The sequence below is a fragment of the Anomaloglossus baeobatrachus genome, chromosome 1 (genome assembly GCF_048569485.1).
Source record: "Anomaloglossus baeobatrachus isolate aAnoBae1 chromosome 1, aAnoBae1.hap1, whole genome shotgun sequence".
NCBI lineage: Eukaryota > Metazoa > Chordata > Amphibia > Anura > Aromobatidae > Anomaloglossus > Anomaloglossus baeobatrachus.
In genome coordinates, this window is record NC_134353.1 from 157,359,096 (window position 1) to 157,376,259 (window position 17,164).

The window sequence follows — 17,164 nt, forward strand, 5'->3', positions numbered from 1 at the left end:
CATTTACATAGACGTAAAATAGGATGTGGTTATATGGAAACTAAACAAGAGTTCTGGCCCTAACCACCAACCTCAGTGCAGATGACCTGGCCAATTATTAATGCCATGAAAATGTCAAAAGATTCCTAGGTGGATCCACCATCAGAAGAGACTTCAAACCCGTCACTGAGATAAAAGTGACCAGCTTTTGCCCTTGTTTTAGTATTCTGCTGTTTTATTGTTTGTTTGTTTTTTTAATCTGTCATACAGTCCCAGAGATATGGGCCTTTTAATTCATTTTATATTTCATTTTTATGATCTCTAGCAATGGGGCATGGGTCAGAGGGGAACAATACAGAGCAGTCTGAAGATATGCCCCAGAGAATCTCTGAGCCCATGCCCTGTTGTACAGACCATAAAAGTTAGCACTAAATAATAATCTCTGAAACTGTATATCAGGGGGAGTGGTACACAGAAAACAAGAGTAAAAACTGGCTACTTTTGACCTAGTGACAAGTCCTCTTTAACGCCTTCATAACCTAGGGAATATAAATAGCTCCTAGGTCGCCTCCCTTCGGACATCCCCAATCATCCCTGTTCCAATCAGCAGACCTGCAGATAACAGACGCGGTTGGATCATAGACCCACCTGCACCTGTTAACCTCTTAGATCACGCTGTAAACTCTGACAATGTAACGAGCTCCAGCGGGGATCACGCTGTTCCCAAACGTGATCATGAGGTGCCAAGGGGTTGCCATGACAGCGTGAGGTCAGATGATGACCCCTGTCACTGTCATGACTCACTTCCTGTGCAGAGGGCAGGCACTCACAGGTCACAGGAATATAGCATTTCTCCTGATCAGAGCAATGCTGGAAAATTGCTCTGAACAGGAGAAGCAATTGTGAGCCCCCTGGACTATCAGGCCGTCACAGGGTACTGCACAAATTGCCCTTCCATGCGGTATTCTACCTCCCTCTTGGTTCTGGGTCCCTATCTTAATGGTTTTGCCTCCAACAGCAAATCAAATCCTAGATACACCCTGCACCACACCCACCAGGCACACCAGTGGACGGCTTGAGTGGGATAGGGTCATCCACCTGGAGGGTCAGGGAGGGGAGGGGAGGAGTGTAGTCTGTAGAGAGTGAGAAAGTAGTCAGGGAGGGTGAGAGAGAGGAAGTCGGGAGCGGTGGCTCCTGGAGAAGCTATCTAAGTTGCAGACAGTGGTCTGGGCCTAAAGGAACCGGACTCCCGGTCGCAGGGGATTGTGGCAAGGTGCCTAGACCTGTCGAGGAGGATAGCCGGCAGCCTAGCACTGTCACCGGTCCGGGACCGAAGGCACGACGGGGTACACGGACCCTAGGTCGGGGAGTAGCTGCAGGCAACCCGACAATTCACCTGAGGCGAACGGAGCCTTTATGATCTGTTCCCACCTGCTCCAGAATCGGGGCATTAGCACAATGAGGGGGATAGGACTTTCCAAACCAAAACAGTCCAGAAAATCCCAAGCATGAGCCCTGAGAGCAAGCTCCTACACTTAGCCACAGTGGGGAGCAGGGCCCGGCAAGTGCCATACTACTGGGCCACCACGTTGAAGTTAAACTTAGTGCCAGGAGGCAGGTCACAGATCACCAGGTAACACTATAGGGGACGGGACCCGGATGAGCTCCCCTCAGTGGCAGCGGTACCCAGAGAATTGGTTTACCCAGTTGTCAGCGTCTGCTTATGAACTGAGTGAGTACGAGAGTGACCCCTGCATCCCACTGCACCACAGACCGAGTCCCGGGTACTCCCAATGGCAGCGGCGGTACTCCCAAATCACCATACAACATGGGTGGCATCACGAAATATACATCAACTCCCCTGTAAATACCCCCTTTCATTTGAGTTGCTGCACGACCACGGGTCCGGAGACCCTTGAGCCACAGCGAACCCAGATCCGAGCAGGTTGGCTGCTTCCACGGGGGCGGCGCACAATCAGACAGTGCAGTCATAAAGACCTCTAGGGGGACTAGTAAAAGTCAAGAAAAAAATAGTTTTAAAAAATCTTTAAAAAAAAGTTCAAAGTTACCCTTCTTTTGCCCCTTAGAGAAAAAACAATACAAAAAATGATAAAAAAAATACACAGATTTGGTATCACCGTGTTCTGAAATGCCCGCTCTATGAAAATATAAAATCATTTAATCTGACTGGTAAAATCTGTAGTGAGAAAAAAATTCCAAACGCAAAAAATAAGCCATTACCGAGCCCTAGGTCGCGAAAAATGAGAAACTACGGGTCTAGGAAAATGGCGACAAAAGCGCAATTCTTTTTTTTACAAACTTTTTTTTTTTTACAAACTTCTGAATTTTGTTTTCACCACTTAGATAAAAGTAAAACTATACATCTTTGGTATCGTTGATCTCATAGTGACCTGGGAAATTATAATGCCAGATCAGTTTTACCATATAGTGAAGACGGTAAATCAAAAACTCAAAAAACAATCGTTCAGTTGCACTATTTTGCAATTTCATTGCACTTGGAATTTTTTTCCCGTTTTCCAGTACAATATAAGGCAGAATGAATGATGTCATTCAAAAGCACAACTCGTCCCTCAAAAAACAAGCCCTCATATGGCTATATTGTCGGAAAAATAAAAGTTATGGCTCTTGGAAGAAGAGAACAAAAAACAAAACACAGAAAATCTCTGGGGGTGAAGGGGTTAAAGTGGGAGGTAATGGCTTCCTGCTGTCAACAATTTAAATTTTGAGCATTTGATTTTTTTTCTCCAGAAGCGGTGACTTTTTTTTACTCTAAAGGCCGCTTTACACGCAACGACATCACTAATGAGATATCGTTGGGGTCACAGAATTCGTGACACACATCCGGCGTCGTTAGCAACGTCGTTGCGTGTGACGCCTACGAGCAACCGCTACCGATCCGAAAAATGGCAAAAATCATTGATTGTTGACACGTAGTTCCTTTCCCAAATATCGTTGCTCATTTTGGCCGCAGGTTGTTCGTCGTTCCTGAGGCAGCACATATCGCTACGTGTGACATCCCGGGAACGACGAACAACAGCGTTCCTGCGTCCTCCGGCAACGAGGTGGGAGTGACTTTCCTGCGGTTGCTCTCCACCCCTCCACTTCTGTTGGTGTCCCGTTGTGTGACGTCGCTGTGACGCCGCATGAACCTCCCCCTTAAAAAAAGAGTTTGTTCGCCGGCCACAGAGACGTCGTTAGTAAGATATGTGCGTGTGACGCGTACTAGCGATATTGTTTGCCATGGGCAGCGATTTGCCCGTGACGCACGCACGACGGGACGGGTGCGATCACTAGCGATGTCGCAACGTGTAAAGCGGCCTTTAGGGTATATGCACATATTGAGTATTTCCAGCAGATTTTTCTGCACCAAAAAAACAGTGTTGGCAGGAAAATTGCTGCTTAAAATACATGAGTTTTGAACATTTTTCAGAGCGTTTTTATGTCTTTTTACTTTTGTTTCTTTTCCATTCATTTGAATGGGTAAAAAATGGCACAAAATCCTGAAAGTATTGACATGCTGCAGATTTGAAAAAAAATTACACAGCGCGTCCATGAAATTTTAGAAATCTCAATCGCTTTGCTGGTTCAATAAAACAATGCTTTTTTTATGGCAAAATAAATGGGAAAAAAGCAGGGTGTGATTTAGTGGTGGACAATAGGAGGAGAGCTAAAATACTGAACAGTCTGGAGATATGCATAAACTGTATCTTCTTTAAAGTACTTTCATAATGAGAATACCTAAGACAACCCATTATCTCATCAGCAGGACAGAGTGTGCTTTACATTTCACATCATTACCTGCCAATATACGGTGTATATATACCACAGGGAAAAATGCCAACTTATAATTACAGCTGATAATAATTAGAGACTTTGAACTAATGGAAGTTTAATAAAACTTATTGTAAAATGTCATATGCAATGCTATAGCGGTCACTGGCATGTATTTTAGATGCTATCGTTTTGTGTATGCAAAAAAAACAGTTTCATTAACTACTTGTATTGTTCGTAAGATATCAATTGAGGAGCATCTTTTCTATTAACTCTATGTTGTGCCGCTTCTCCATTACTCATCCTGACTATTTATGTATAAACTGACAACTGGGCGTTACCCTTCCTCTTAGAGGTGTGTTTCTACACAGTATGACATTGTCAGCACTAATTGCACAGTGCCAGAACTAATTGCACAGCGTCAGACCATGTAGAGACACCCCCTCCAGAACCCAGCTGTCAATTTCATTTTATATTTCTGGGAGGGATAAATGAGGAATGGCACAATGCAGAGTTCTAAGAAAAAAAGCATTTTTATGGGAAATACAAACCTTTTGTTTTATGGCTCGATGTCACAGCGCATTGTGGATCGCAGATTCGCTTTAGTGTCCGTTCGTCATTTACCCTGAGTTGTCGTGTATTTAATTCCATGAGGCACTGAAGGGGTTAAAGTGCATTTATATCCTGTAGTGATCTAACAGGTAGCTGTAACCTCAGCTGCAGCCATTCCCTTCTGGTATAAATATCCGCTCCTCACTTCTCCCTATCCTGGCTATAGCTCATACCTATGCTGCCCATGTTGAAGGGGCTCATCGGTGCATACCTGTGGTGTTGCTACAATGTTTTTTATAGCAGAATTCCAAAGAGTGCTTTTTTGTTGGTTCTTTCTCCACCTATTTGTCTTACCTTCCTCATATTGTGCTACTGTAGCAGCGAGACTAGCGTTAGTCTGGCCCTCAATAGTTAGGGTGAGTTCGGGGGCCAATGTGGGCCTATGCATGTGATTGGCATACAGGGGGAAGAATCCGTCTAGGGAGTGCAGGGACCAGCCTCAGGTGAGTGTTAGGAGGTGACTCTGCTCACCTCTCCCTAGCACCAGGGCCTACTGTTGTATAGTTTCCCTGGTTTACCATTTTTGTTGCATCGCTCGTCCCCACCCGGCGTGACATTACCCTAGTGTTCCCTCTGTGCTGCGCTGTTTGCTGGGAGTTCCCCTTTTTCCTGGGTTTACGCCTGTAGTCACATTGTGACACTAGATCATTTTCAGCTCCAGTAGAAAAGTCTAAACCACAATCTTTATATGTACATGAGTTCCTTGATAAGTTCTGTAGCATTTTTTACAGTTCTGTGTGCTAAAATACTTAGGGAATCGCTGCTTAATGATGAATAAATGAAAATTTCTTGAAAAAAATCCATCATCAAAGAAAATAAAGTTGATTTTCTATGTGAAGAAATATCTAAGCAACAGCATATAGAACTTACCATTTTGGACATCCAATACATGATGTTTATCTAAGGTCCAGCCGCCCATATTTGAAGCATCCAACTCGTAGCCTTGCAAAACAGCTGTTCTTTTCTCCCATAGTGTCAGATCAAGACAGGATTCATACTCATACCCAACAGACACTGCAACCAAAATCAAAATGAACATGAAATAAAGGAAACTGGATTAACAGAATGACTGTATTTAATGCATATTATCCATGTTTAACAGCTCGTATCAAATCTTTCAATGGAATAATTACCGGCTGCACTATGCTTACATACATTTGTTGTTTAATAACCTATCATTTTATATACTGGGACCTTCTTTCTGAAAGTAATGAGACAAATACGTGTCAATGTAACACACTGAGCATGGATCATGGATTAGATCATGCATATATCACACCTTGTAAATTAACATATTATTGTCTTTAAAAGCCACATATTTATATACTGTATGGCGTACCACAAATGTATTACCTTACCCTACAGTTTAATGTAATATATTATGGATTATATGGTTTAGATTCATAAATCATCAAGACTCATGAAGGCAAGGATCATAAGATGACATTTTTTTGGTTCAAGTTGGGCAATTCTACCCTTCTAACTTTTTGTTAGTATTTTTTGTCTAGTTATTGGTCCTTTTTGTGTTTAATTTACGCCTAATTTTTTTAATTTGTGCCTTTTTAATGTCTATTTTATGTGTTCACCAGCTTTTTGTTATGTTCACTTTTCTGTGCAGTTTGTATTTTCCAAATGTTTTCAGTTGATTCTTCAATTGCAACTTTTTAAAAACTCACAAAATTTGACGCAAATGACCTCCAGTCCCCACAAATAATGTAATACATGCCAATTATCTTGGTGCAATTTTTGAGCCTTTTTACAAAACATGTCACATTTTTCCAGAAAAAGTCATAAATGAAGGTTCAAAACTACGCCATACTTAACCGTCCCCAGGAGGACACCGGGGTAGGTAGCTAAAGCGGGCTTTACACGCTACGACATCGCTAATGCGGAGTCGTTGGGGTCACGGAATTCGTGACGCACATCCGGCCGCATTAACGATGCCGTTGCGTGTGACACCGATAAGCGATTTTGCATCGTTGCAAAAACGTGCAAAATCGCTAATCGGTGACATGGGGGTCCATTCTCAAATCTCGTTACTGCAGCAGTAACGAGGTTGTTCCTCGTTCCTGCGGCAGCACACATCGCTGCGTGTGACGCCGCAGGAACGAGGAAGCTCCCCTTACCTGCCTCCCGGCCGCTATGCGGAAGGAAGGAGGTGGGTGGGATGTTACGTCCTGCTCAGCTCCGCCCCTCCGCTGCTATTGGGCGGCGGTTCAGTGACGTCGCTGTGACGCCGCACGGACTGCCCCCTTAGAAAGGAGGCAGTTCGCCCGTCACAGCGACGTCGCCGGACAGGTATGTATGTGTGACGGGTCTGGGCGATGTTGTGCGACACGGGCAGCGATTTGCCCGTGTCGCGCAACAGATGGGGGCGGGTACCCACACTAGCGATATCGGGACCGATATCGCAGTGTGTAAAGTAGCCTTAAGTCTTTCCTGATCCCAGCTCTGTTCATCTTGGCTCCTTTTAAAAAACACAGCAAGCAAGGGTTACTCCAAGCGGAGTCTCCCTTTTTTCCAAAAATTGGGCCACACAGACACTCACCCCTTCAGTGGCTGCACTTGTGCCCTAGTTGTACACTTCACAGGTAGATTTGCATCAAGCACAATCAAAAATACGCCATACTTAACCGTTCCCAGGATGACCCTGGGTTAGGTAGCAAAGTCTTTGCTGAACCATGACTTGTTCATCTTGGCTCCTTTTAAAAAACACAGCAAGCAAGGGTTACTCCAAGCGGAGTCTCCCTTTTCTCCGAAAATTGGGCCACACAGACACTCACCCCTTCAGTGGCAGCACTTGTGCCCTAGTTGCAAACAGGATGTTTTGATTTGCATCAATCACATTCCAAATCCACAAGCATTTACTCTCCCCAGGATGACACAGAGGTAGTAAATTCCTTGTGGATCCATGACTTGTTCATTTTGATGAACGTTAGTCTGTCCACATTGTCACTGGACAGATGCGTGCGCTTATCTGTCAGCACACACCCAGCAGCACTGAAGACACGTTCAGAGACAACACTGGCAGCTGGACACGACAAAATCTCCAAGGTGTAAGTGGAGAGCTCTGGCCATTTTTCAAGATTTGAAGCCCAAAATGAGCAAGGCTCCATTTGCAAAATCATGGCATCGATGTTCATTTGGAGATACTCCTGTATCATCCTCTCCAGCCTTTGACTATGTGTCAGACTTGTTGTCTCTGGTGGCCTTGCAAAGGAGGGTCTAAAAAAATTATGAAAAGATTCCATAAAATTGCTGTTACCAGCACCAGTTACGGTGCTACTGGTACGGGTAGACTGTTGAAGATGACGAGACCGTCCCATGTTTGTCAAGTTACACTGGGAGATTCACTACCTGCACCACGGTTGTTTGGTGGAAAAGCCGAGCTAAGATCGAATAACAGCTTTTGCTGATACTCCTGCATACGTGCGTCCCTTTCTATGGAAGGAATTATGTCACAAAATTTGGACTTGTACCGGGGATCTAATAGTGTGGCAAGCCAGTAGTCATCATCACTTCTAATTTTCAAAATACGAGGGTCATGTTGGAGGTAGTGCAGCAAGAAGGCACTCATGTGTCTTGCGCAGCCATGCGGACCAAGTCCACGCTGTGTTTGTGGCATAGAGGTGCTAACCGTTCTTTCTTCCTCTGACATCTCCCCCCAACCTCTTTCAACTGAAATTTGGCCAAGGTCTCCCTCATCCGCTGAGTCTTCCATGTCCATGGACAGTTCGTCCTCCATTTCTTCATGTTCTCCTGCACCTTCCTCAACATTTCGCCTGCTACCATGCGCCCTTGTTGATCCCTGTCCCTCATGGTCCCATGCCTGCCGCGTTGGTGATGATGAACGTCTGGACCTTGGTGATGTTGTTGTGTCTTGCGCATATGAATCCTCCTGTAGTTCCTCCCCTTCCTGTTGTCCCACCCCCTGACTCCGAATAGTGTTTAGCGTGTGCTCCAGCATGTAAATGACTGGAATTGTCATGCTGATAATGGCATTGTCAGCGCTAAACATATTCGTCGCCATGTCGAAACTGTGCAGAAGGGTGCATAGGTCCTTGATTTGAGACCACTCCATCAGGGTGATCTGCCCCACCTCTGCATCTCGTTGGCCCAGGCTATATGTCATGACGTATTGCACCAGGGCTCGGCGGTGCTGCCACAGTCGATGTAACATGTGGAAAGTCGAATTCCAGCGTGTCGGCACATCGCATTTCAGGTGATGAACCGGCAGGCCGAAAGTCTTCTGGAGCGATGCAAGTCGCTCAACAGCGGTGGTTGAACGGCGGAAGTGAGCAGACAGTTTTCGTGCCCTGTTCAGAAGGCCATCTAGGCCGGGATAGTGTGTTAAAAATTGCTGGACAACAAGGTTCAACACGTGAGCCATACAAGGCACGTGTGTCACCTTGCCCAGGCGAAGGGCCGCACCCAGGTTTGCAGCATTGTCGCACACGGCCTTACCTGGCTGCAGGTTGAGTGGAGACAACCATTTATTAAACTCAGTCTCCAGAGCTGCCCACAACTCAGCCGCTGTGTGACTCTTATTTCCAAGACATTTCAAGCTAAAGACCGCCTAATGCCGTTGCGCTCTGCTGCCAGCATAGTAATGAGGGGTGCGTGATTCCTTCTGCGCAGTGAGAATGCTGGTGGCCTGACCAGGCAGGCTTGGGGCGGAGGTGGAGGACCCAGATGAGGTGGAGGAGGCAGAAGCAGTGGCGGAACTTGGACAGACAGAGGATTGACACACAAGTCGTGGGGACGGCAAGACTTGTGCAGCAGACCCTTCACCATCTATCACCATAGTTACCCAGTGCCCAGTCAGCGACATGTAATGTCCCTGTCCATGCTTACTGGTCCAAGTGTCGGTGGTGAAATGCACCCGTTCACACACAGAGTTTCTTAAGGAAGCGGTGATGTTGTGTGCGACATGCTGGTGTAGCGCGGGCACACCTTTCTTAGAGAAGTAGTGGCGAATGGGCATCTGGTACTGGGGCACAGCGACAGACATAGAGTCTCTAAAATCCTGTGTGTCCACCAGGCGGAAAGGCAGCATTTCCATAGCCAAGAGCTTACAAAGGGATAAAGTCAACCTCTTAGCTTTGTCATGGGTCGCAGGAAATGGCCTTTTATTTGTCCACATCTGAGGGACAGAGATCTGGCTGCTGTGTGTAGACGGTGTTGAGTAGGGTGTCCCTGGAAAAATGCAGGTTTGTGAGGAAAGTGCAGCCGTAGACATGATGTTGCCTTCATCCAACGTTGGTGCTATCGATGTCTGAGAGAGCTGTACACACGCACTTGTTTCCCCTTCCAAACCAACTGATGACCTACCAAGCAAACTGCCTGTTGCGGTTACAGTGGTGGAAGTTGTGTGTGGAAAACCAGGTGTGACAGCTGTCCCCACAGTCCTAGAAGATGAAGAGCGCGCGGATGCACTGGAAGGGGCAGGCGGTGGATGGTTTTCTCCGCTAGGATGCATTGCAGCACGGTGAGCTTCCCACTGGGACATATGATATTTATTCATGTGACGATTCATGGAAGAAGTTGTCAAACTGCTGAGGTTTTGTCCTCTACTAACAGAATCACGAAAAATTGTACAGATCACATAATTTGGGCGATCTTTTGCTATGTCAAAAATGGACCAGGCTAGGCAAGACTTAGAGGGCATGCGACCTGCTGATCCACCCCAACTAGTGCTCAGAGGCAGAGTGGTGGCTGAGGATGCAGTTGTAGACGTGCTACCAGTGCTCCGACTCTGTCCAGGGAGGCGCAAGGTAACTTCATCGTCGGTTGCATCCTCCTCCACCGCCTCTGTTGACCTCCTCGAGTGCCTGACTGTGGGTTGACAGTAGGTGGGATCTAGAACTTCCTCATCAATTGTTGTGTTTGCACTCCCCTCACCCTCAGACCGAGCCTCTTCTTGCCCTGACCAAATATTTAAGTTGTCATCCCAATCTGGTATCTGCGTCTCATCGTCATCAGTATGTTCCTCATTGTTTATAGCAACAGGTGTTAGTTTGTGAAAAAGGGTCAACATTATGCTCAGAAACTTGGTCCTCACGGCCTGAATCAGAGTCACAAAGGTTCTGGGCATCACTGCAGACCATTTCCTGGTCTGTACTCACTGTAGCTTGGGAGCAGACTTCTGATTCCCAGGCTATAGAGTGACTGAACAGCTCTGCAGACTCAGCCATCTCAGTTCCACCATACTGTGCAGGGCGGATGGAGACTTCAGAGCTGGGAGAAAGCAAGTGTGATTGGGCTGACAACTCAGAGGACTGGTGTTTTTTGGATGCGGTAGTTGAGGTGGCGGAGAGGGCACTTGTTGGACCACTTGAGATCCATTCAAGCATTTTCCTTTTTTGGCCATCATCTATCTTTGTTCCAGTTGTTCGTGTCCGTAAAAAAGGGAGCACATCGGATTGTCCACGGTAAGTAGTAGACATCTTACTTTTGCTGGAAGATGGTCTATCTTCAGCAGATGTTAATGGAGCTTTGCCACCTTCCCCACGGACAAACCCTTTTTTTCCTTTTCCATCACGCCTCTTCCCCTTTCCACCAGCATCTGTCATTTTGCCACTCATTTTGATTGCGACAAGATTCTGCACTTAAAATGTGGTAGTAAAAATAGAGAGGTGGTGTAGATTTCAGCGGTGGTCTAGCTTTATTAACAGCGAAATAAACAACAATAATTATCCCTCACAATGCAACTACGGCCCTTAAACTTGCAGCATAGTTTGCTAGTATAATGGCTTAGTAACAATGAGTTTGAGTGTGCAATGCAGTGGTGCTGCAAATTGCTTTGCACCAGTGGGACAATAATGAAGTCCAACAGCCACTTTTAGGATGCCACTAAGTTTCCTCAGTGTTTGCTAGTATAATGGCTTAGTAACAATGAGTTTGAGTGTGCAATGCAGTGGTGCTGCAAATAGCTTTGCACCAGTGGGACAATAATGAAGTCCAACAGCCACTTTTAGGATGCCACTAAGTTTCCTCAGTGTTTGCTAGTATCATGGCTTAGTAACAATGAGTTTGAGTGTGCAATGCAGAGGTGCTGCACATAGATTTGCACCAGTGGGACACTAATGGAAGTCCAACAGCCACATTTAGGATGCCACTAAGCTTCCTCAGTGTTTGCTAGTATAATGGCTTAGTAACAACGAGTTTGAGTGTGCAATGCAGTGTTGCTGCAAATAGCTTTGCACCAGTGGGACAATAATGAAGTCCAACAGCCACTTTTAGGATGCCACTAAGTTTCCTCAGTGTTTGCTAGTATAATGACTTAGTAATAATGAGTTTGAGTGTGCAATGCAGAGGTGCTGCACATAGATTTGCACAAGTGGGACACTAATGGAAGTCCAACAGCCACTTTTAGGATGCCACTAAGTTTACTCAGTGTTTGCTAGTATAATGGCTTAGTAACAATGAGTTTGAGTGTGCAATGCAGTGGTGCTGCAAATAGCTTTGCACCAGTGGGACAATAATAAAGTCCAACAGCCACTTTTAGGATGTCACTAAGTTTCCTCAGTGTTTGCTAGTATAACAGCTTAGAAACAATGAGTTTGAGTGTGCAATGCAGTGGTGCTGCAAATAGCTTTGCACCAGAGGGACAATAATGAAGTCGAACAGCCACTTTTAGGATGCCAATAAGTTTCCTCAGTGTTTTCTAGTATAATGGCTTAGTAACAATGAGTTTGAGTGTGCAATGCAGAGGTGCTGCACATAGATTTGCACCAGTGGGACACTAATGGAAGTCCAACAGCCACTTTTAGGATGCCACTAAGTTTCCTCAGTGTTTGCTAGTATAATGGCTTAGTAACAATGAGTTTGAGTGTGCAATGCAGTGGTGCTGCAAATAGCTTTGCACCAGTGGGACAATAATGAAGTCCAACAGCCACTTTTAGGATGCCGCTAAGTTTCCTCAGTGTTTGCTAGTATAATGGCTTAGTAACAATGAGTTTGAGTGTGCAATGCAGAGGTGCTGCACATAGATTTGCACCAGTGGGACACTATTGGAAGTCCAACAGCCACTTTTAGGATGCCACTAAGTTTCCTCAGTGTTTGCTAGTATAATGGCTTACTAACAATGAGTTTGAGTGTGCAATGCAGAGGTGCTGCACATAGATTTGCACCAGTGGGACACTAATGGAAGTCCAACAGCCACTTTTAGGACGCCACTAAGTTTCCTCAGTGTTTGCTAGTATAATGGCTTAGTAACAATGAGTTTGAGTGTGCAATGCAGTGGTGCTGAAAATAGCTTTGAACCAGTGGGACAATAATGAAGTCCAACAGCCACTTTTAGGATGCCACTATGTTTCCTCAGTGTTTGCTAGTATAATGGCTTAGTAACAATGAGTTTGAGTGTGCAATGCAGTGTTGCTGCAAATAGCTTTGCACCAGTGGGACAATAATGAAGTCCAACAGCCACTTTTAGGATGCCACTAAGTTTCCTCAGTGTTTGCTAGTATAATGACTTAGTAATAATGAGTTTGAGTGTGCAATGCAGAGGTGCTGCACATAGATTTGCACAAGTGGGACACTAATGGAAGTCCAACAGCCACTTTTAGGATGCCACTAAGTTTCCTCAGTGTTTGCTAGTATAATGGCTTAGTAACAATGAGTTTGAGTGTGCAATGCAGTGGTGCTGCAAATAGCTTTGCACCAGTGGGACAATAATGAAGTCCAACAGCCACTTTTAGGATGCCGCTAAGTTTCCTCAGTGTTTGCTAGTATAATGGCTTACTAACAATGAGTTTGAGTGTGCAATGCAGAGGTGCTGCACATAGATTTGCACCAGTGGGACACTAATGGAAGTCCAACAGCCACTTTTAGGACGCCACTAAGTTTCCTCAGTGTTTGCTAGTATAATGGCTTAGTAACAATGAGTTTGAGTGTGCAATGCAGTGGTGCTGAAAATAGCTTTGCACTAGTGGGACAATAATGAAGTCCAACAGCCACTTTTAGGATGCCACTATGTTTCCTCAGTGTTTGCTAGTATAATGGCTTAGTAACAATGAGTTTGAATGTGCAATGCAGAGGTGCTGCACATAGATTTGCACCAGTGGGACACTAATGGAAGTTCAACAGACAATTTTAGGATGCCACTAAGTTTACTCAGTGTTTGCTAGTATAATGGCTTAGTAACAATGAGTTTGAGTGTGCAATGCAGTGGTGCTGCAAATAGCTTTGCACCAGTGGGACAATAATGAAGTCCAACAGCCACTTTTAGGATGCCACTAAGTTTACTCAGTGTTTGCTAGTATAATGGCTTAGTAACAATGAGTTTGAGTGTGCAATGCAGTGGTGCTGCAAATAGCTTTGCATCAGTGGGACAATAATGAAGTCGAACAGCCACTTTTAGGATGCCACTAAGTTTCCTCAGTGTTTTCTAGTATAATAGCTTAGTAACAATGAGTTTGAGTGTGCAATGCAGTGGTGCTGCAAATAGCTTTGCACCAGTGGGACAATAATGAAGTCCAACTGCCACTTTTAGGATGCCACTAAGTTTCCTCAGTTTTTGCTAGTATAATGGCTTAGCAACAATGAGTTTGAGTGTGCTATGCAGTGGTGCTGCAAATAGCTTTGCACCAGTGGGACAATAATGAAGTCCAACAGCCACTTTTAGGATGCCACTAAGTTTCCTCAGTTTTTGTGTTTGCTAGTATAATGGCTTAGTAACAATGAGTTTGAGTGTGCAAAGGGCAGGAGGGTACAGTGGCAGGGTTGTGGGTCTGGGTGGAGGAAAGGAAGCCTCACTTTCTATCCCTCCTAATGGGGAAATGCAGCGAGGAAATCCCTGACCTTAGCTACACAGACGCTGTCATCTTGTGTAGCTGTTAAAATCTGTTTTCACGGACCTGACTGTCACCTATGGCTCTGACCCTGCCGGTATTAGCCCTTACAAGGACTAATAGAAACTTCTATCCCTATTCTGTATAGCGCTGTGTATAGAGCGTACACAGCAGTATCGGAGACAGGAGCTACGCCAGCGGTGACTGACACCAAGATGCAGAAGGCAGATAATGGCGTGCTGGAGGAAAATGTCCGTTTTTATAATGCAGGGACATGTGACATGGATATTCTATCACACATGCCGTTGCTTCTCTGGCTAAAAGTCCACTTAGCTGTGTGTGTGTCTGGGATTGGCTGACATGCTGGCCCGCCCCACTACACGCACACGCTTAGGGAAGGAAGACAAGGAAAAAAAAAAAAAAAATGGCGATCGCCATTATCCAAACAGCAGTGATCTGAATGCGCTGTTCCCGCACACTATACGCTGAAAATGACTTACACTATTACAGCGGAAAGCCAGCTAGTAATTAGCTTGTCTTTTTGCTGCTAGAACCATTCTCGAACGTATCTAGAACTATCGAGCTTTAGCAAAAAGCTCGAGTTCTAGTTCGATCTAGAACAGCCCCCAAAATCACTCGAGCCGCGAACTGGAGAACCTCGAACCGTGAATCGCGCTCAACTCTACTCATTAGCGATCTCGCTGTGTGTGACACTGAGCAGCGATTTGGCCCCTGTTGTGAGATCGCTGCTCGTTACACACAGGCCTGGTTCGTTTTTTTATTGTTGCTCTCCCGCTGATAAGCACACATCGCTCTGTGTGACAGCGAGAGAGCAACAATCCTGAATGTGCAGGGAGCAGGAGCCGGCGTCTAACAGCCTGCGGTAAGCTGTAACCAAGGTAATCATCGGGTAACCAAGGTGGTTACCCAATATTTACCTTCGTTACCAGCCTCCGCAGCTCTCACGCTGCCAGTGCCGGCTCCTGCTCCCTGCACACGCTAAGCTAAGCGGTGTGCGCTGGTAACTAAGGTAAACATCGGGTAACCATACCCGATGTTTACCTGAGTTACCAGTGTCCGCAGATTCCAGACGCCGGCTCCGTGCAAGCGCAGCGTCGCTTGCACGTCGCTGCTGGCTAGGGGCTGGTCACTGGTCGCTGGTGAGATCTGCCTGTTTGACAGCTCACCAGCGACCATGTAGCGATGCAGCAGCGATCCTGACCAGGTCAGATCGCTGGTGGGATCTCTGCTGCGTTGCTAAAGTGTGACGGTACCCTAAGGTGGGCTGAAGGTTGAATTATTTCAGGGACTTCATTTTATTTTATTCTTAGAGAACTCCTTTAAAGGAGCCACAGATAGTCATAGTTTTCCCTCTAAACAGGCACTATTGCAGTCACTCTTAGAATATAATTTTGGGCTTTAAGGTCTAGAAGGACATGACTTTCTTGTAAAATATATTAGGGAGTATTGGTACTGAATTCTGTGACAGGACATTGATCCAGTAATCTAGTCTGATTACTGTATGTGGAGTTAAAAAATAATTTTTACTCCAATATGGAGCAATTAACATCTGACTCATGGGGCTTGCGTGTCAATGCAATGTCACGTGGGCCCCAGTAACACGGCTTTAGATATCACTGGACCCGTGGCCACACTGGAGGTGAGCATAGGCTTATTTATTTTGAGTGGGTGAACAAGGGGAAGGATATAGGGTTGTCCAATAATGGACAACACCTTTAAGGTTGAAAGAAGACACAAGCACATTGTGTTCAACCTATTCCCTATCCTAATACTATGAAGACTATTTGCAGTTATTTTTTTTATGCTAGATGGAAAAAAATGATGATGAAGTTGGACATTTACTTTAATATATCTTTAGTACTATATAATATAATACATATTTAGGATTTTTATTTTAGATAATGAAATTTAAGAGAAAGTCATTGAAATGAAAAATGCTAGAAAAACTACTAAAACACTATCTGCAGGCAAAAATAAATGCAGCATAGTTTAGGTTGAATAAAACTTCTCGGATAGAGAATCTTATATGAAATCCTATATTGGGATAAGTATATATAAATCAGGCTGGCTACAATGCTCTTTACTATGAATTAGCATATGGTTAACATTTTGTCTCCAGGCTTAAATTGTTTAGTTTGTTTCCAAGGTCTGATTCAGCCAATAACATAACATTGACAACTAAAATCCTAGATAATATTCTGTGCAAACACCTTGAATTTTCTAACACCTTTTGTGATGAATTGCAGCTACCCTGCAGTGTTTTTACATATTTCCCCAAGTTAAAGCATGTCACGAGCTGTGCCAGCCTCGTCATCTCTCACTCCTGCTGCTTCTGCCTGGTTAATCTCCATTGCTCCAGGATACAGGTTCATCAGAGCTTCACACCTCAATCATCCGGGACAGCAGTTTGCGCCCTAATGGTAGGAGCTGTGATCCTTAGATTCATAGTCTGACTTTAATATTTCATATTTCTTCACAACAGTATTAATGGGGAGTTTATACGGCTCTTCAGTTTTTCTCACCAATACATTGACTCATTAACTATGTGATTACATTATTGCCTGTGATTTCAAGACTCACTTGATACAGCTCAGATTTCATCTAACAGCTCATGCCATTTGATTAATGTTGTATGCTCTATGGTGAAGTGAACCCAGCTTCTTGTAAAAAACTAGGGATCAGTGGTCCCTCAGGCAGATGGAGGATATACTCATACACTTGACAAGTGCTAAAGATAGAAAAGAAGGGTTTTTCCAGCTGAACATACTATAGTTTTGTCATGTAATGAATGGAGATATCCAGCGTCATCAGGTAGAAGAGTAAATCATAACTTTTCTTACTAGTATAAGGGTACGTGCCCACTATAAAGCTACGTGCCCACGATCGGGACTCGCTGCGTCCTAGACGCAGCAGGTCCGGACCTGCGGGGCAGTGAGTCTCCTCCACAGGGGAATGCAGGAGGCAGCAGC

At 45.0% G+C, this 17,164-nt stretch overlaps 1 protein-coding gene across 20 annotated transcripts in view; it reads right to left on the minus strand.

The window, feature by feature from the left end:
- The window catches only part of TENM3 (teneurin transmembrane protein 3), a 1,857,795-nt gene that overhangs the window by 143,181 nt on the left and 1,697,450 nt on the right, over nt 1-17,164 (minus strand). For all 20 annotated transcript variants that reach the window (XM_075347175.1, XM_075347169.1, XM_075347170.1 and 17 more), the window contains one exon: nt 5,254-5,397. In XM_075347175.1, coding sequence (XP_075203290.1) covers nt 5,254-5,397 — 144 coding nt within the window. The remainder of the gene's footprint in view (nt 1-5,253; nt 5,398-17,164) is intronic.